Source organism: Aegilops tauschii, chromosome 3 (genome assembly GCF_002575655.3).
Source record: "Aegilops tauschii subsp. strangulata cultivar AL8/78 chromosome 3, Aet v6.0, whole genome shotgun sequence".
In the NCBI taxonomy this organism is placed as follows: Eukaryota; Viridiplantae; Streptophyta; class Magnoliopsida; order Poales; family Poaceae; genus Aegilops; species Aegilops tauschii.
In genome coordinates this window covers 515,028,680-515,048,849 of record NC_053037.3, presented here as the reverse complement: position 1 = coordinate 515,048,849, position 20,170 = coordinate 515,028,680, and the positions used below count along the sequence as shown (strand labels likewise).

General features: G+C 42.7%; 1 protein-coding gene and 1 long non-coding RNA gene across 5 annotated transcripts; both read left to right on the top strand.

The window, feature by feature from the left end:
* Nucleotides 1–28: 28 nt before the first annotated feature.
* LOC109740431 (uncharacterized) lies at nucleotides 29–5,352 on the top strand. 4 transcript variants are annotated; one of them, XR_012205492.1, is made up of 9 exons: nucleotides 29–475; nucleotides 677–804; nucleotides 922–1,020; nucleotides 1,112–1,272; nucleotides 1,365–1,513; nucleotides 1,657–1,825; nucleotides 1,982–2,498; nucleotides 3,399–3,494; nucleotides 4,903–5,352. It is a non-coding gene; the product is annotated as an uncharacterized lncRNA (long non-coding RNA). The 4 variants fall into 4 exon arrangements; XR_012205494.1 differs by having other exon boundaries at nucleotides 38–475; nucleotides 971–1,020; XR_012205495.1 differs by having other exon boundaries at nucleotides 47–475; nucleotides 1,722–1,825.
* A 6,413-nt stretch (nucleotides 5,353–11,765) lies between these two features.
* On the top strand, nucleotides 11,766–14,422 carry LOC109740432 (uncharacterized). Its single transcript, XM_020299493.4, has 2 exons — nucleotides 11,766–12,269; nucleotides 13,738–14,422. The coding sequence occupies exons 1-2, from the start codon at nucleotides 11,873–11,875 to the stop codon at nucleotides 13,815–13,817; spliced, it is 477 nt and encodes a 158-aa protein (XP_020155082.1). The 5' UTR covers nucleotides 11,766–11,872; the 3' UTR covers nucleotides 13,818–14,422.
* Nucleotides 14,423–20,170: the final 5,748 nt, after the last annotated feature.

Genomic DNA, 20,170 nt, shown 5'->3' with positions numbered 1-20,170 from the left:
CTCGATTGACGCGTTGGCTTCTCCCCCTGGTCCACATGTGCTGAGAGAGAAAGGGATCGCCCAACCCCCTCCATCCCCCGATTCCTCTCCCTCTCCCTTGCCTGCCGCCGCCACCACTCACCAGCGCCATCTCCCACAGCCGCCGTCAGCACGGCGCCCTCCCCCGGGAGGAAGAAGGGTGCAGAGGCAGCAGCCAGCCGCGACTAACCACCGGCGTCCTCCCCCGACAGGAAAGAGGAGGCCGCGACTCATCACCGGCGCCCTCCCCCGGCAGGAAGAGGAGGGCAGAGGCAGCAGCCAGCCGCGACTCGTCCGTGTCGCGTTTTGGCCCAGATGTGGCCGCCCCGTGCTCTGCCCGTCGACCTCGATCCGACCTCGGCAGTAGGAGCTCAAGCCGATGAGCGCGGCCTCAATCCGGACTCGGCAGGAGGACATGCGCCATCTCATTCCCCTTCACTTTTGGTCGCACCTCCCCGTGAGTTCCTCTTTCTAATCCCCTTCCGCTCTAATTTAATTCTCGTTTTAACTGTTCCTGCTGCCTATGGCTGCTGTAGGTATTTTCGTCTTCCCCACTTCTACTCTTATACTCCATTTGACTCAGTCCTGATTTCTACATCTTTCACAAGTAATCTTTTTTATTTCCTGAATTCTGTATGTGCTCATTGGACTGCAACAGCCAGGGTTGCTAGAGATGGAGACTTTCATGACATCTTGTCACCTCCAAATAAATAGAGAGGAAAAGCAGATGAGAATATTGGTTCGAAAATTCAAAGTATCAAAGAATTGGTCTGGCCTTTGGTCATGGTAAGTGAACTCAGATTTATAAGGTCAGCTGAATGATATCATTGTTGTTTTAAAGTTGATTACATCGAATAGGATTGAAAGGCTGAAATGTTGTTGCTTTTTTTTCCTTCTCTGAAGAAATTAATTAAGCTGTTGTTTGGCCTGTGATATCTTGTGGTTGTTGGAGGGCTCCCATCTAGCACTATCTGCTGGTCTACAAAGAGTCAGGAGGCACATGTATGAATGTTTAATCAACCCCGTGAGGAGAGCAGGTTTTAATTAACTAATCATGGGTTGATTAAAGTAATTCAAATATACTCTTTTGCAGGCTGGGTTCACTTTGATGGGTGGTACTTTCATGTCATTACTGGCTGATTATTGTGATTATTTCACCAGAAATCGGGCATACTTCTGCTAATGTTGCAGAGGTGGTTTGTTATTCGGAACATAGTGCTGTCAAACATATCACTATGACATTTCAGACGGAAGGTTCATTCAACATTTGTCCATGATTCTTGGATGCATTTGAAAATTCCCTGTGATTTTTCCCCTGAAACATCTAATTGGTCTTTTAATTCCAGGAAACCTGATTATTGCTTGGGGCTTCATCTTTGGCAAATGCTATCTTATGGATGTATCCGCTTTCACATTTGTGTTCAGAGTACAAACAGAGGCCACACAATAGTTGTTGTTGCTGATTGTTTTTCTTCTACAAAAGATGTTGTTTAAGGTTATTGCTCATCGACCCTCTAATTAGTCTTGTTGAATTAACTTCCAGAACATTTGGTTCATTTAATAAAATGAGGTGTCTTTCTAGCTTGAGTTATGATTTGCACAATTGTCCTAATACATCATGATTTACCTATTGATAAGTGGTTGCACGATGATGCCAAATTTAATAATGCCGGAGTTGAGAGAGATATGAAAACGACTATCAGGTCAAAGTAAGCACCACCTGCTACGCAAGCGATGTACGGCGATGGCGAGCACCACTGAGTGTGCACGGTGCAGAAGTCTCTATGGGAAGGGGGGCGGCTGTCGGGTAATATCTTTCTTCCCATCTCTCCCTTTTTATCATTTGCGGTCTTGCCAAACATTGGATGTCACATCTCCAAAGAAGTTTAGTACTGATCTGAATGGAACATATGTTCAGTTGCAATTCTGGATATTTACACAATTGTCTTTGTTTCTCTTCCAGATTTTATTGAAGCAAAAAATTGGTTTCTGATGCATTCAAAAATCAATAATCATCAGCGGCAACAAAATTTACAAGACCGGCCAGTGGATGGTGACTATCTCCACACTTGATCTTTCTATTTGACACTGCATAACATATTATGGCGTCATAAGAACAGTCTTATGTGACGCCCGCAAGAGGGACGTGGTCTACATTGAGCAGTACTACGATGGCGCCGATGAACATCTGCTCAAGCAGGCGATGATGAACGCGAGCGTCGGCTCAGTGGGGGCAGTGGAGGGTTGTCGAAGTAATAAGAGTAGTCTGTAATACATTTTCTATGCCATCATGGCTACCATAAGAAGGAAGGGCCTCGGCCGAAATCTCCATCAGGTTGCGCCCTCGACCAGCATCTCCATCAAATCCCGTCGACGTTGCAACTTCCGACGACACATCCAGTGTCGTTGCCGAGTTCGCCGGCGGAAGAAGAACATTCGTCGAGCCGTCCAATGTCACCTGCGCGGCTGCTACACGAGAGGTAGTATCCCCTTGAAAGCAAAGCAATGAATAGAAGCCCCTGTTTCAGTTATTGTTTCTGTCCCCTGGCTGGCTGGCCTTGTCTGCCACACAAGTGGGAAGTGCAAATCATTCTGAAAGTTGATTCAAGTTTGTAGTGCTTCAACTAGATTCATAGATGCTACACTTCTGTTAGTATGTTCAATATTTTTGCCTTCTGAGACTAAACAGTGTAGCTGCTCTGCATCCAGTACACCTGCTCAATACTTGTAATTTCATTGGTTCAGATTATCATAGGTAATTCGCTTAATGGATTGTCATAAATAATTTGCATCATCTTGTACCAACAGCCAAAGGGAGTGCATGGTTCTAGTAGCTTATTTGTGTTCGAGCCTCCAACAGGCTATGCACGCCCCAAGATTTGAAGCGTGACTGACTTTTTATGTCGACTGAATTCTTTTGTTACAATCATCAGTGGAGATTTCTCAAAAAATATGTGGATTGGTAAGACTAAGTTCGAATATCATATTTAATGGGTCATAATTTCTTATTCCAAAAGCAGACGTTACACAAAAATACATGATTGATTTGATAAATTTAGATGTTACCAATGGTCATGCACGTCGCTGCTGCATGAGTTCATGTCGTCGGCAGTGGCTCGCTCATCAACAAGGCCGATGAAATCAGGGGGAGCATGAGCGGGTCCGGGGATGGGCACACTTGATGCTTCTTTAATTCACTAGAGCAAAATACTAACAGCGTCAACATCGACAGCGTTCGTCACTCCCCTGACGGCATCTCCGATACTTCGGCCCCAGATTAATTAGTTGCAGCATCACCATAGATTGCCCTCCTGTAGAGCTATATAGGTTAGTGTGAGCTTGGTTTGATTTGGCCTGGTTTTGATGTCTACTGTGTGTAGGTGCCAAAGGTGTCCGATTGAACTCAGTTGGAGGCCAAACAGGTTCGGCTCTCGGACATGCCACCAATAATGCTCGATGACACCGATGCGTAGACTGTAAGTTGACCCCCTCAGCCCTGATATATTGGTGCGAGACACCGTGCATTTACATGATATTGCTAGGAACGCGTGCAAATTGCATAATTTGTTATACATGCTGCTTAACTTGATCACCGGTGTGCTGTTAGTTGGACCTCAAGAATAGAGATCACATCTTACCATAGGCAGCTCTTAATTATGTGCGCGTTAATTCAATTCTGAAAGTTGATTCAAGTCTGTGGTGCTTGAAGTAGTTCATAGAAGCAATTCCGTTAGTATGTGAACAAAAAGCTCATCTTATATGTGTGACCGGAGTTCAGAATATGAATAGGGGAATGATCATAGATACCAACACCTACAGTGTGATTTATCTTGATAGAGGTGCAATGGATTCGTAAGTAGTTTTAATGTTTTTTCTAGATAGCAAGTACTTAAGCTTCTGCAATCATGAAAAACAAAAGAAGGGACCAGTAGTCAGGTTCCATTAATCCTTCTATAGGTGTTCTCTTTGATGCCTTTCCCCCTTCATTACCAGTACAATGATGCTTTCTCTGTTAACCTTCTGGGTGGTGTTGGGCGCTATGCTCTTGACCTTGAAAGTGTATTTGCAACTCTACTCATAATACTTTTGTGTGATAGTAATGCTTTTGTGTGATAGTGAGGCAATTTAGTCGCATGCCTTCAGTTACAAAAAAAGTAACAAGAGTTGTTAAAAATACGAATGGGTCATAAATGGTCATAGAACAGGGGAGCAATTTGAATGGGCAATGGAAAACATGAGTAAAAGAAGCAGCTAAACGAAAGCCGCTCGCCCAGAGTGTCTCGGAGGAGGGTGTCACTGCCGCTGGATTGGCGAATGACTACTTCTTGGTGGCGTATGGATGTCGCACTGTATGCATCTTGATCTGTAGTTGGATAGTTCCTGACCTCATTCCAGGAGGCTGATTGGAGCCTGGTACATCACTTTTCTCCTTACTGATAAATGCTCTAGCTCATTAATTTGGTAATGCTCATGACATTGCACATGAGTTGCTGCGAGCCAAGCGATAGAAAAGTTTGAAACTGATGCTGCAGATGATCTTTCTTTTCTTCTTCTTCGTGACATTTTTTGGGTTCAGCATGTTGATAAGAAACTACTCCCTCTGTTTCCAAATATAAGTCTTTTTAGAGATTTTCAGTGTGGATTAGATACAGATGTATATAGACGGATTTTAGAGTGAGATTCACCCATTTCCACCATATGTAGTCCATATTGAAATCTTCTAACAAGACTTATATTTAGGAATGGAGGGAGTACTTTGTTTGTAGTCCTTGTACAACCTGCTTTGTTCAGAAGAATGTTCTATCAGGCAGCCATGTCTGATATGTTCACATGACTTCTTTCATGTGGCCGTTCCTCACATTCCTTTGCTTCCAACTATTCCAGCCAACTGCAATGAAGTCCTCCATAGAGAAGGGTTTGCAGAAAATGATCTTGGCATCCCAGATAAGTAGGTCGGGGTCAAAGCCAGTGCCAAGGGGGATTCCAATGGATCACCAACACGAGAAACTAAAATGGCAGGACCAGAAAAGATGGTCCCAGATCTCACTGCAGCCGGATGTGCAAGAACACACCAATGATCATCTGTGAGACTAACACTGAATTTTTTTCGATGGAGCATTACCGCTGCTATTTAGCTTCTAGAGTACAATCACTTGCACGTACAACTATAACAGCTAGCAGTATGGTTTATCCCCTTCTGGTTCTACTATTTCTCTAGAGTGATGGCATAGGAAGAGCATGTGTATATGTTGAGGTTAGTCTTCTGAAACTAATGCTGCAGATGTTCATTGTAGACTCAGCATGTGTATTTATTTTATTTTTACTTCTTTGTGATGTTTGTTGGTTTGGCATGTGGATAAGATTTTTTTTTTAGTTTATGACTTCTTTCATGTTAGCGTTTTTATGCTGAGCTGTAGATGTCAAATATTATCGATCCATGCATCTTAAGTTAATCGACTGACAGAGGAGAAGTATACCATACCCAGGAATCAGCATTAGCATAGTCCAATGTACAATTTTGTTCCAATCAAACAGCTTGCATTCTTGAGATTTCAGCCGGCTTTTGCAGTGATTTATTAACAGTTTGTGTCCTTGACGGAATCACAAACTAAAAAGGAAACAGATTACTGGATCAGACGTGGAAGGGGAAAGGCAATCGCCAATCGGAAGCAAATCCGTACACCAACTCGGACCAACAAAAGTTGGACTAATATAAAGTACCCAGCTCTCAGAGATTGGACGCCTAAATCAGTACACAGAAAAAAGTATAGGCAACTTAATACACGCCCAGGTTACACAGATTGATTTTGATTTCTAAAGAAGAGCAAATCTCCAAGTATACTCCAAGCTACTGAGCCAACCAGAGCAGATCAATCTACAAGCAATCTCCAAGCTACCGACCCAACCAGAGCCAAGGAGCCATAAGTATATTCCTTATCCCCTTATACATGATTAATATATACTAACTCTATTATCCATCTCTCCATACAACATCCTTCAATATCCTTACGAACAATGTGGTACCTGCCATGCATATACATAAAATTTATCATCAGAAATTTTGAACTTGTGGACAAGTAAAATCAGTTAATTGTGAAATTTATCATCATCAATTTTGAACTTCTGGACAAGTAAGCAAACAAGAAGAAAAATACACGCCACACATACACAAAAGGAGATGAATAAGACCAGTACAAGCAAGACATACACCAAGAATATTGTCTACATAGAAGTCCTGACCAAATAGGTAATGCAACATTTCAAATTTCAGTTTCTAATTCTACGTTAATATAAAACAAACTCAAGCATTTATGTTACACATTGTATTACTAATTTTCTAAACTTAAATTCATTACTTGGATTCTATAGAACGATCCAACTGTCAACTTCGGGCTTAGAATTCAGTACTACTTGATTGTCTTGAAGGAGGATGTCTTCATGTACCGAACTGGTAACTCATTCGTGGAAATAGTGTTCCAATTTTTATGAAAATGTTAACTTTTATTAAAAATAAGAAAATTATCAAAATTAACCTAATTATCAATGTCTATTTAAATTGGACACAAAAATGATCCACAATGGCACATGAAGCAGATTGTGCGCCTTTTTTGTCCGGTGCAACGCACTGGCATTTGTACTAGTGAAGCCAAAGCTTTCATCACTCTTAAAGAAAATATAAAACAAATATCATGATGCTATCAACTACTGTTTGTTTGCTAACAATCAAGGACTAATGTGTGTGGGCGTATGAAAATGGCCGCATGAGACGCTTCGAGGCGCTGTAGTAATAAAAGTGCGCACAACTTTGTGTCAAGAGGCGCGCCATGGGCGCACCCCAACCCCTAGTATGATGCAATGAGTGGCATATATGTCTATCCATTAAAGGAGGTGTTCACGGGGCGGTCCAAACATATTTTGGAGGCCAAGATGAGTCAAAATAAATATAATAATTTATGCTAAACATTAATATATGTTTTTGTCATTAATATATGCTAATTATGATAAATTAGAATTTTTTTTGTGACAAAATATACATTTTTAATATATCCATGTCTTAAAAATATATGAATAAATCAAATCCTACTAAATGTGAGAACAATAAGAAAACGGACAAAAGCACACATAGGTTCTCGTATTATTTTATGATATTTGCATAAATATAGTGTATATGTCTATGTGTATCCTTAAATACCTTAAGTAGATATTTGTAAAGTTATTTTTATAAGAAATATCTTGATAAAAGAATTTTATATTAGATCCATGCAAATATAAAATCTAGAGTATATTAGATGTTTTTGAGGAGCTTGTCACCGAATCACCACACACTGCTTTAGTCCCTATTTTGTTCAAATGTATCTTACATATTATAGTGGGTTCAACCATTTGTTGTTGTTGTGTGTCTTGTTGTAAGATAGCATGCTCTGGTTAAGATACCGTTCACTATAACTTGTATGGCATTCAGGGAGGAGGCTAGCATCCTAAAATTAGCTGCCACCGATCAAATTAATTTTTGTTCTACATGGTGCACACTACTGGGCCATTTTTGCATATCTTTGCTATTGCAAATTTGGTCATTTATAGATATTTAATGTTATATATACTAGGCTCTTAATCGTAACAAAGATTTAATAATCATGTGATATTTTCATTCACAACTCGTGTGTCAAAGGCCGCCTTGAATCTTTTCAGCTGCCAACATGTCTTTGGGTTAACTTAGAAAAGTTGTGACTCATCGCACTCAACACCCAAAAGATAAAACTCAACATCTTTGATTTCTTCGATTGTAGGATTTGATGGTTTCCCTTCACTAACCTTGGTTTCCCCCTTGGTCCAACCAAGCCGAGAATAAGAGACTTAACTCCCCTTGTTGATAAAATTGAGATGTGCCTTATTTCTTTCTCTTCTTCTCTTTCATGTGGAGGTTGTATCATTGTCATCAAAGCTATCTTTACTTCCTTTCCTACTTTCTTCCTTTGAACCGTGAAGCTCCCTGGTGGTATTCAAAGCCAGATGCGTATGTCTATGGGGTAAATCTGAGCTCTCTAGTAGACCTAAGCTACCTAGGATAAAGCATGGAAGTTGGATAACTCTGGATATCTTGGAATCACTAACATTCATATCCATAATGAAGCCATCCATATGAAATACATTCACAAATTATAAAAACTTGTCCCGAATTACTTTAACGAGTCAGTGGTACCTCATGTTGCTACACATGTGGGCTGTGGGATCCATTTGTGGTGTGATGTAATAAAACCGAACCCCAACTTCTAAAACTTTACTTCTTGCTTCATTAGACAACAAATAATGCTCTTCTAGGTTTGATCGTTGGATGAGATAGATATGCAAACAATTTCCCAGGTTACACTTGTTTATTTTTGATGATCAAATCGTTATCATGATTGTGTTGGAGTTTCGGAAGCCTCTTAATATGTTCCATTTAGCCCTCTCATCACAAGCTTTTGATGAACCGATGTCTTTCAGAATAGCATCCCAAATAGGATCAACTATCTTGACTAACGGATTTTGGACCTATGTGTGTGTGTGGGGGGGGGGGGGGGGGTGTAACACTTTTTCCTCGATCTGAGTTTATACACATACTACTTCGGCCATCTGCGAGCATTATTGCTTCAAAAACCCTAAATCGGGCTCTTGGTCCTCCCTCTTTAGGAAGGAGTGTGTTGTTCCTTCACTTGCATTTAGAATTGAGTTCCTCGATTTTCTTCAAACATGGCTAAAGTCCCTGGCTTAATTCCCTTGTACAACCCATCTAGTTCCCTTCAATAGTCTTGTTTCTCCCCTAGCTACCTTCGCCCTCTACATACCTTTTTATCTGCACATAATTCTTTTATTGATAAAATTTTATTAATAGAAGCATCTACCAAGTCACAAAAGAATGAATCAAAATTCATAACACAAGTCAAGAAAAAAGGAAAAATTTGACTGTGAATAGTACACAATTTAAATTGGGTTTTAGATTTGGCACATTATCACTATTGATAATTTTTTTGCAATTTTTGTCTCCCTAACTACATTTGAAATTTCTAGTTGAAACTTTGTGACATGCTAGATGCTTCCATTATCTATGTCACATTATAATTTCATATTAAAAGAAAGTGTCTATGGGGAGTTGGGTGCACAACTTTAATAGTTTTTTTTACTTCTTTTAACACAATATTGAAGCACTTCAAAATCCTGGTATGATCGAGTTTGGAGCCAGAACTACCGGCATTAACATTGTGGTCATTGCAGGGGTGGGGGTTAAATTCCCATGATGAGATCCCTGGATGATTACACCAGACATGCACCTAAAAATCCCGCTCTGCATAAACATGCCTGGTATTCCAGAACAAGGCATATGCGATCTAAAATAAGAAAAACAAAGCATAGTAATAACACCTTTGTTTTGAATTGTAAGACGTTTTGGAAAGTTTAACATGGACTACATACGGACTGAAATTAGTGAACAAACACACTAAAATAGAGTAGGACATTTTGGAGACCGAGCTCCATGGAGCCCTTTATTTTGAAAAAAAATAAATCAAAATTCATAAATTTCAGTTTCAAAAAATTCTGAAAAAAACTACACATGTATGCAAGGATGTAAAGTGTATGTGTGAAAAATTTCAGGATGAAATACTTCGAATTGCGAGTTGCACAAAAAAACAAAATCATGGACTTTAAAGATGAACAGTACATATGCTAAAAAGCCTCAGATTTGTCTTTTTGTGTAGCTCATATTTTAATTTTTAATGTATTTCGACCTAAAAATTTGCACACATGTACATTATGTATCTAGGTACATGTGCATTTATTTTCAAGATTTTTTAAAACTAAAAAGTTTGAGTTTTGAAGTTTTTAAATAAAGGCCTTCATGGAGCTCGGTCTCCGTTTGACATTTTCGACTAAAACACATCTAATATACATCCGATTTAGAAAGAAAAAAAAGTTAGAACATCTCATGATTCGGAACGAAGGGGCATGCCAGAGTGGAGTCCTTCACATAAATAACAGGCATAAACATCTCCGATGGAGGCTCCGACCTCCGTGCATGTGCATCGATCACTGTCGCACGCAGCTGGCTCGGGCGCTCGGCTGAAGGACGAGCGGGGCGGGTGCAACGTAGCCGTCGTGCCCTCCGGCGCCATGGAACACCGAACAGAATCACGTGTGGTCGCTCCCAAGCGCGAAATGTGGTTGGTCGCCCGCGTCGTGCGTGTGGCTGGACGTGCCGGCGATCAAACAAGCGGCCAGGGATCGGCCCTGGAACTGGCTTGGGTCACGGCGGCTTCAGCCCCACGCCACAAGAATGATTCCGCAAGGACGCGCGCGCGAGGGGTCACCGGCGGCCGGCCGGCCCTGCGCTCGCTGATGGCTCCTCCGCCACAAGTCCTAACCAGATGCTTGCACTTATCCACACATGGCACGTGTGGGTGCAGGCGCCGCGGTCCACCTGACCACCTCGTGTCCACGTACCTCCGAACCTAGTTCTCGCTTCTTGGTGAACACCGCATGTGGCTCACGCCACGGTACCGACGATTACGAAGATGCCAAGCCTGTCATTTTTGCACGGAGGTGATGTGAGGGGATGCAATCATTTATACTAGGTCGAGGGTGTAATAAGTAAAACTGTAAAAGAGCCGTGACACTGACAGACCTGGGAGGAGTGGGAGTGATCATGATGTGCTGAGGGGCGGCGCATGCGGGACAGTAAAGCCACGTACGTACGCGAGTTGCCCGTTCTCTTCTACAGGTCCATGACAGCAACGTCCTAGGGCACGTAATTTTCGGTCCGCTCCATGACTCCTCCATCCACCATTCGCGTCTGATCATGTCTCGTAGCTGGAGAACAGCAGCAGCTGGAGTGAGATCTACTCATCACTCATCAGCCATCACTAAAGACGTGTTAGCACAAAGCTCACGCTTTATCTAATCCTTGTCCGCCACACAGAACTGCCGAGGAAACACTCGTTCAGACCATGATGTAGAGTAACAAATTATTACGCACACACCCTCTTTTATTTTTAATTTAGAAGAAAGAAAATGCAGCCCCAACATGTGTAATAGTCGTTCTTAAGTTGTTTGTAAGAGATGTCGCATAAGAATTTTAGTGATACGAAGGAAAGCAGTGGCGGAGGTAGGAATAACTTTTAGATGCGACGGAGTTTAGGAAGGAGGGAACTGCTTATATGCCATCATACAAAGGTTCACAAAAACCCTAAATACATGTCACCACAACAAATTTCGTTCCAAAAGTCGAATCCAAGTTCACTTCTAAATTATTTCCTCCCCTTCTTCGGCACCGTCTGCATACTCGCCCTCTGGCCACGCCGGCTGACTGCCGCCGATCGCTGCTTGCTGGATGCATGGATGCACCTTGAACCAACATGTATTGAGGATCTTTTGCCTCTCGATGACTGTAACTCTCTAAATATGGAATAAAACTCTTTTTCCCCTTGCAAAAGAAAAATAGACAGGCAGTGGGCTACTATATATTGTCCGAACATAGCATGGCTGAAATAGATTCAGTTTTTTTTTTCTGTTTTTTAATGGGGAGAGACAGCTTTACAGAAACGAAAATCACACTCCAAAAAGGGTTTTCGTCGCAAAATTAGCCAGAAAAGGTAGGCATCCATGAGTTACTACCCACCTAAAAGGCTCAAACAAATCCAAAAATAAACCCTTTTTTTTCCAGCACAGCTAGCAGCCAGCGAGTTCTTTGCCCGTCTATAAATGAGCCAAAACCCAAGCCAACCCGAGGCACAAAGCTCTACAACCAGAAGCCAAAACCGAACCGAGGAAGCAGCAGCAGATCAAACCGCAGACGAAGACACCGTCGCAAGAGAACGAGAGAATGGCGGCCATCTCCTCCACCTCCTACTTCTCCTCGCAGCCGCAGCTGCCGGCGTCCGGAGGCGGCAGCAACGGCCGGCAGCCGCGGAGGCGTCGGATGGGGGGCAGCTGCGTCATGCTCGAGGCGGCCGCTGCCTCTGGTAGTGGTGGTGGCGGCGTGGTGGTGGGGAGGACGAGGAGCCTGACGGAGGAGGACCTGGAGGAGCTCAAGGGCTGCCTCGACCTCGGCTTCGGCTTCTCCTACCACCAGATCCCGGGCCTCTGCGGGACGCTCCCCGGCCTGGAGCTCTGCTACTCCATGACGCGGAGGTTCCTCGACGAGCAGAGGACGGTGGTCGGGCAGCTGGAGCCCGTTGCGGCGGCGGCGCCCATCCCGGACTGGAAGATCTCCGGCCCTGGTAAGACTTGTTCCCTGTACACCTGTTTGTTTATGTTCTTGGTAAAGTTTCAGTTTTGGAGCGATGCGAGGGAGTGGGTTTTGTTCTCTGTTGTTTCAGTGTGCGGACTCTCTGATTTGGGGATGATTAGAAGTAAACTTTGGTAAAGATTACTGGATTTGCTTGGTTAAATTGAGGTTTCATGCCTGATACCGTAACATGTATTCTGAAGATATAAGATATACATGCTTCAATACTTTGTACCAGACAATATGCATCCAGGTTATTGCAAAATGAGGGATTTGTAACCAGTATTAAGCAACAGTTGAAATTAATGTCTGACTTAGATCATCCCTGTTTTCCTCTGAAAAAGCTCGCTCATTAACAACAGTTGTACTATTTGTTACGAACTCATAAAGTTGCGACATTCTTTTTGTTATGGGACTACGATAGATCTGCTGTGTTTATATGAGTTGCCGAGTTGGTGTACAAATTTGAGGCGATCAACTGAAAATATGTCAATTCAGTTGATTCGCGGTGAGTTACGAACTTACGATTGCCCTCACCAACTCTTGGTAGGATACGGCCAATTCTTGTTCTATAGATTTCAGTTTTGCCCTTGTCTTGATGGTGCTTTGCATGGTGTAGTCTGTAATATGTCTGGCGTGGAAAATTGTAAGCCGTTTCTTTGGCTATTCATAAAAGGTTAGGATGGTAGGCACTCCCAAGATTCTACTGACCTTTTCGGTTGTTGTGTATCCCATGGTTTTGGTTACATCTAAATTTGATGCCGAATGAAAAAAAAAAGGAAATAGGTTGAGCATAGAATGGAGAAAGCAATACTAGTGTTCAAGGCAAAATGTATATGAAAAAAAGATTGATTGAACTTTCCAACGGACTCATTCCATGAGTAAACGATTGAATGGGATTCGCTTGGGCAACGAATTCAAGTCCTGGTCCCCTTTTCTCTCTTATTGAATTAACTAATTCATTTCCTTTTTACTTTTGGATTTTTTTATTTGATTTGGCATTATTCAACAATAAAAAAAGAAAAATTTCGACAAATTCCTTTTTTTTTAATTATGTGATAATTATGAGAACCAATCCTACAGTTCTATTATTTGGGAAATCAAGGTGAGAGACAGGCAAATAAAAGAAGCAGACCATATCCCCCCAAAGACAGAACATGTGACTTGGTCATCGATTCACTTTTCTTGGTAAGGGGAACTGTCTTGTCCAAGACAAGCTTCACAACAAAGCAAAGCAAGAGCAGTCCCCACTGAAAATTGTGCTCCTCCCTCCAACTCATATTTCCTCCTAAAAATATATATAAAAAATCGATGATGCGCTAATCGTGCTACCCTGACCCCAGCATTGCAAAGCATGTTCTCCATATCTGTTTGATTTGCTGTTAATTTAATTGTGAGATTGTATTTCCTTGCGAATGATGTACTGCTCACGGCTGATCAGCAACTATTTGCTTTGATAGGTGATAGTCCAGAGGAAGTGAAAGCTAGGCTCAAGTATTGGGCCCAGACAGTGGCATGCACAGTCAAACTATGCAGCTGATGGAGATTGGTAGTGTGCTGGTTCTCTCTTAACATATATGCTACTACAAGCTGAACTGGAGGTGGCTGAAGTTGAAGAACGATGCTTATATGGTATTGGGCTTGGTGGGCAAGTGCAGAGGAGGTGCTTCTGCTTCGTGTTATCGAGGCGACAGAACTGACCACTGCTTTTGCCAAACTTCGGAGGGGGGAGAGGATTGCTGACAACATGGAACTGAGAAATCGCGAGGCGGTCCGCAGTCGAGCTTTTCTGAAAGCATCAGAAGCTTGCCGTTCCTCGTGAGGTGACTTGTCTCTACATGGCGCAGCGGTTGCAAGTGCCTGAGACCTCTGCTTGTTTCTGCTCTTCCTTGTAGTGCTCACTAGGTGCTCCGGTTGCACCGTGCTGCTCCGGCTTGAGCTTTGCAAATCCTTGGGTGGATTTGTTCAATTATAATTTTGTTTTATTGCTCCTTTCACCTTAGATTTGCTTTGGAGCAGTAGACCTTGTATAGGACTTGCATGTACGTATCTGTTGATTCTGCTGTACTGCACTCGGAGGGTGCAGAAACAGTTTCTGAAATAAATTTCTGCGTCCAGCCTAACAGCAAACTGTGGCTGTTGAAATTGTGAATGGTACATGATCGCACTGAACTGAATCTGTGTAGCTTCAAGACTGAAAAAGGAAAGATGAATCACATCACTAATTGGGTGTATCATAAGACCGAGAGGGCATGGGATCTCTTTAAAACATACCACCTCTGTCCTAAAATATGAGACGTTTTTTGCAGTTCAAATTGAAGTGTAAAAACATCTTATATTTTGGGACGGAGGCAGTACATTATACGGCTGTTTTAGAAATGTATACTGTAAGTATTCAGGCCAGGAACTAGACTGAAGAAGCAGCACACCCCACAGGTCCATCAGGCACGCTGGTACCTGGTACCAGTTGGTGCTAGAAATCGGAATCTGGCGCCTCTCTTCATCAGTCGCTTCCCGGGGAAGGATTAGCCCCAGGCAATCTCTCTCCTCGACGACGATCCAGCGGCAGCAGGCACCTGAGGGGAAGCACCGACTGAGCATTGTCGCAGAGAACCTTTTATTGATGGAGAAACCCACTGAACTTGGACAGAATGCATCTGGTGCTTCTCCAAACCCGCCCTTTTGAAAGACCTGCGAATTTCCAAATTCTTTTTCTTCTGAGTAGCTTTGGCCATAATATCCACATGACCATGATTTCTGGTATTAGGCTTCTGGATAATAACTGGACCCCACTTAGAGGAAATGTCAGTAGCAGGTTTAGCACTCTTCAATTTGTGTCAGAATTAGTCTACTCCATTGAGCTGAGCAGGCATGTTTTAATGGAGCCCAAAGCTGCAACCATTTAGGCCGCGCTTGGATTGGGTGTAAAATTATACGGAGGTGTTTTCTTTACAGGTGTAACTTACCGGCTAATGAGCAATTTCTGGCCGGAAACGAAACGACCGACCGAGGCATGTATTTTATACGAAGGTATTTGAAACCAAAACGCTGATCCAAACAGGCCCTTACACAGGCAAAAGTTGTGTGTCTTCTTCCCCCAAAACATCCTCATCTTCATCAGACTCGGCCACTTCAAATCTACTCCCTCTATAAGATCGTTTAGATCATTAGTGTTCTAGACGATGTTACATTTCTTAACAGAGGGAGTACTTAACTGGGCAGAACAATAGTCTATTTGGGCAGCCATGGAGCTGTCAGGTCCTGAACTCCAAACAGAGACAACATTTGTATGAGGTGATTGTGGAATTGTAACAACATGGCTCATACACATATCTTGGAACTGCTCCTCCACGGTAACAAAAGCTCCAGAATTAGGATGTTCTTTTGTTTCCTTCACAAACTGGACATGAACTTCCTAAAAAAAATCACAGGATGAAAATCCACAGTAGACACAGATAAATCCACTTTTTCCAAGTAGATGTACCGCCAGAAGTGCTAGCTGTGACGTTTGCTTTGTCAGATAAATTCACAGGATGTTTTTTTTTTGAAAAGGAGGCGTGCCCCCGGCCTGTGCATCTCTTGATGCACACAACCATTTATTAAAATAAAAGATTCAACCAAGTAGTCTCGAACATAAGCAAAAAGTCGAAGTAAATAAATGCCACAACCGGCGAAAATAGGACTAGATGACTAAACACCTATCCTATTATTAGACCGCCATCCAAACCGGTTATATCTATCCCGTGCAATCATCTCCCATCGACTGCACCCAATATCCATATGCGCCCTGTGGTCCGCATGGCTGATCAAGGACCACGTACGGATCCAGGTAGACGCTCTGAAGATGACCTGCAAAAAATTGGTGATGGTTTGTCTGTTAAAGGCGACGTCATTTCGACAATTCCATAACGCCCAAAGTAATGCACATGCTCCCACTCGAATATGTGCCGTGGTCTGAGGCGCTACCCCAGCCAACCAGTTCTCAAAAATATGTGATATCGTGAGAGGCGGAGTGACGTTAAACGCAACGTGAATAGTTCTCCAAAGTAACTTAGCAAGCGGGCATTTGATAAACAGATATTCTATTGTTTCATCATGATCACAAAAGCAACATCTTTTACTTCCTTCCCAATTACGCTTAGCTAGATTATCTTTAGTTAGAATTACACCCTTATGCACAAACCACGTAAACACTTTTATTTTCAATGGCACCTTAACTTTCCATATATGAACTGTCCTCGGGATATTCCCAGTATTAATCAAATCCGTGTACATGGATTTAACCGAGAAAACTCCTGACCCTGATAGTTTCCAGTACAAAGAGTCTTCTACACCAAAAAGGTTAACCTCCGTTAACCTACGCACAAGATGTAGCCATCTATCCCACCGCTGACCTATAAGCGACCGCCGAAACTGCATGTTAAGAGGAATGGATCCCAACACTGTAGCAACAGAGACCTCTTTCCGTTGTGCAATGTTGTAAAGGGATGGATACTGCAAGGCTAATGGGGTTTCTCCTAACCAGGTGTCCTCCCAAAACCTAGTATCCTGTCCATTCTCTACAATGAATTTAGTCCTGTTAAAGAAGACGACCTTTGTCCTCATCACCCCCTTCCAGAACGGAGAGTCAGGCGGTTGTGCCGTAACCTGGGCGAGCGTTTTGGAATAAAGATATTTATTACGCAGCAGTTGAATCCAGACCCCTTCTCTTTCTACTGATAGACGGTACAACCATTTGCTGAGCAAACACTTGTTTTTCACTTCCAGATTTTCAATACCCAAGCCTCCCTGGTCCTTCGGTCTACAAATTATATCCCATTTTGCCAACCGATATTTAGCCTTGTTTTCATCAATTTGCCAAAAAAAATCTAGATCGATAGAAATCCAATCTTTTTCGTACCCCAACCAGGACTTCAAAGAATGAAAGGAGAAACATTGGCATACTTGTGAGTACCGAATTAATAAGAACCAATCTTCCTCCATAAGACAAGAGTTTGCCCTTCCAGCAACTCAGTTTCTTTTAAAACCAATCTTCAATACATTTCCATTCTTTATTATTGAGCTTGCGGTGATGAATTGGAATCCCTAAATACGTAAAGGGTAACGAACCCAATTCACACCCGAACAACTGCTCATAAGTTTCTTGCTCTTCTTTGGCGCGTCCAAAGCAGAACAGCTCACTCTTATTAAAGTTAATCTTCAGTCCTGACAGTTGTTCGAAAAGGCAAAGCACTAACTTCATGTTTCTTGCCTTAACAAGGTCATGTTCCATGAAAATAATGGTGTCATCCGCATACTGTAAAATGGAGACCCCACCATCTACCAAATGTGGGATAAGACCACCTACTTGGCCATCTTGTTTCGCTCTATTAACAAGAACATCCAACATATCAACGACGACATTAAAGAGGATTGGAGACATCGGATCTCCCTGTCTCAATCCTTTTAGCGTCTGAAATAATGACCAATATCATCATTTACCTTGATTCCGACGTTGCCTCCCTGTACAAAGGATTCAACCTGCTTCCTCCATGCATGATCGGACCCTTTCATACGCAAGGCCTGCTGTAAAAATGGCCATTTCACTTTATCGTAAGCCTTTTCAAAATCCACCTTGAAGACCACTCCATCGAGCTTCTTCGAGTGAATTTCGTGCAAGGTCTCATGTACTACGACCACTCCCTCGAGAATGTGCCGTCCTGGCATGAAAGCAGTCTGGGTTGGCTGAACCACAGAATGGGTAATCTGTGTCAGACGGTTCATGCTAACCTTTGTGAAAATCTTGAAGCTCACATTCAACAAACATATCAGCCTGAATTGCTCAATGCGAATTTCTTCCTCCTTCTTTGGTAACAGTGTGATGGTGCCAAAGTTTAGCTTAAAAAGTTGTAAGTGGCCATTAAACAGATCGTGGAACATAGGCATCAAGTCTCCTTTAATAATACCCCCAGCATTTCTTATAGAACTCAGCTCGGAAGCCATCTGGACCAGGTGCTTTATCATTTTTCATTTGTGCTATCGCTTCAAACACCTCCTCAGAAAACGGGGCAGTGAGAACTTCGTTCTCGTCATCCCACAGTTGAGGAATATTGTCCACCATACTCTCATCGAGGGCGACATAATTCTCTATCGGGGCCCCAAACATTTTTTTATAATAATTGGAAATATACATTTTCAGATTTTCATGGCCTACAATTGTACCCTCATCTTGTTCAAGCTGTATGATTCTCTTTTTCCTATGTTTCCCATTGGCAATCATATGGAAAAATTGTGTGTTTTTATCCCCTTGAACAACCCGGCGCACTTTCGCTCTAAGTGCTCATTTCATCTCCTCTTCTCTAAGAAGCTTCGCCAAGCTGACCTCAGCTTCTCTTTTAGTCACTCGCTCATCCATGTCCAGGGAAGTGCTCTCGGCTTTTATGTCTAGATCGTTAATAATCTTCATCAATCTTTCTTTCTCTTGTCTATATATGCCACTATTGTTCTTAGCCTAGCCTCTCAAGAACTGTCTAAGATGTCTAATCTTATACTGCCATCTTTTGATCTTGGACTCACCCCTTTGTTCCGCGGCCCATTCCCTTGCTATCAACTCAAGGAAATCCTCTCTCTTGAACCACACAGTTTCAAAAGAGAAGACATTCTTGTTTCCCCGGTGAGCCACCTCACCGAAGTCAACAAGAAGGGGTGTATGATCAGATATTCCCCTCTGTAACGCCTGCACCTTCACGAAAGGAAATTTTTGTTCCCACTCTGTACTCGTAAGAACCCTATCAAGCTTTTCATACGTCGGATTCGGAAGATTGTTTGCCCAAGTAAATTGCCTTCCTGTGAGGTTGATCTCTCGCAGGTCCAGGCTTTCGATAACCGCATTGAACATAAAGGACCATCTGCCATCAAAGTTGTCATTATTTTTTTCTTCTCTTCTTCTAATAATGTTGAAATCTCCACCAACCAGAATTGGTAGAGTCTCGCCCCCACAAATCCTAACTAGATCTGCAAGGAAGTCTGGTTTGAGCTCAGGTTGTGCCGCCCCGTACACAGCCACTAGAGCCCACCTGAACCCGTCAACTTTCGATCGCACATGGAATTTCACTGCAAATTCACCCCAGAATACGTTTACCACCTCAAGAGTCTCGCAGTTGACTCCGAGTAAGATCCCACCAAATCTTCCCCAAGGTGGCAAACAATGCCAATCGAAATAAATACCACCCGAAATCGTCCCAAGGAACTGCGAGGTGAAATTATGACGTCATGTCTCAAGCAACGCAACAAAGTCAAGCTTCTATTCCAGAGAAGCCTCCGCCAAAAACCTACGCTTAGCCAAGTCCCTAAGACCTCTGCTATTCCAAAAAATGCCTCGCATGGATCATCATGAAATTTCTTCCTGAACTTAATCCTAGCACTTCGACGCACAGTTGAAAGGCCATATACCTTTTTTGACGTTTACGTCTAGGTGCCTCTGGCATGAGCTCACTGTCCGCATGACTGGAATCGTCGCCGAGACCTTCACATGATTGCAGAGTGGCCACATGCCCCTCCACGTCCAAGGTCTCCGAATCAAGAAGACTCGTAGGAACTAGATCCTCGCATAAACCCTCCAATTCACAAACACCCAACTCATTAATCTCACTCTCTTTCATCGGTTTGACAACTGCAATATTTTTAAGCATAGTCATCGTTCTATCCGTTTCTATATCAAGAAGCTCATTAATAGAAGTAGCTACTTCACGTTCGCTATCTCCCAGAGAAATGCCCAATTTATCCGTTCTATGTATAATATCATGCTCAGAAAAATGCAGAACTGAAAATTGGTGTTAACTAACAAACCTGTAGAAGACTCAATGTCTCGAATCTTGGCCGTCCGCATTGCGCGCCCCAGCTGCAGGTCATCAG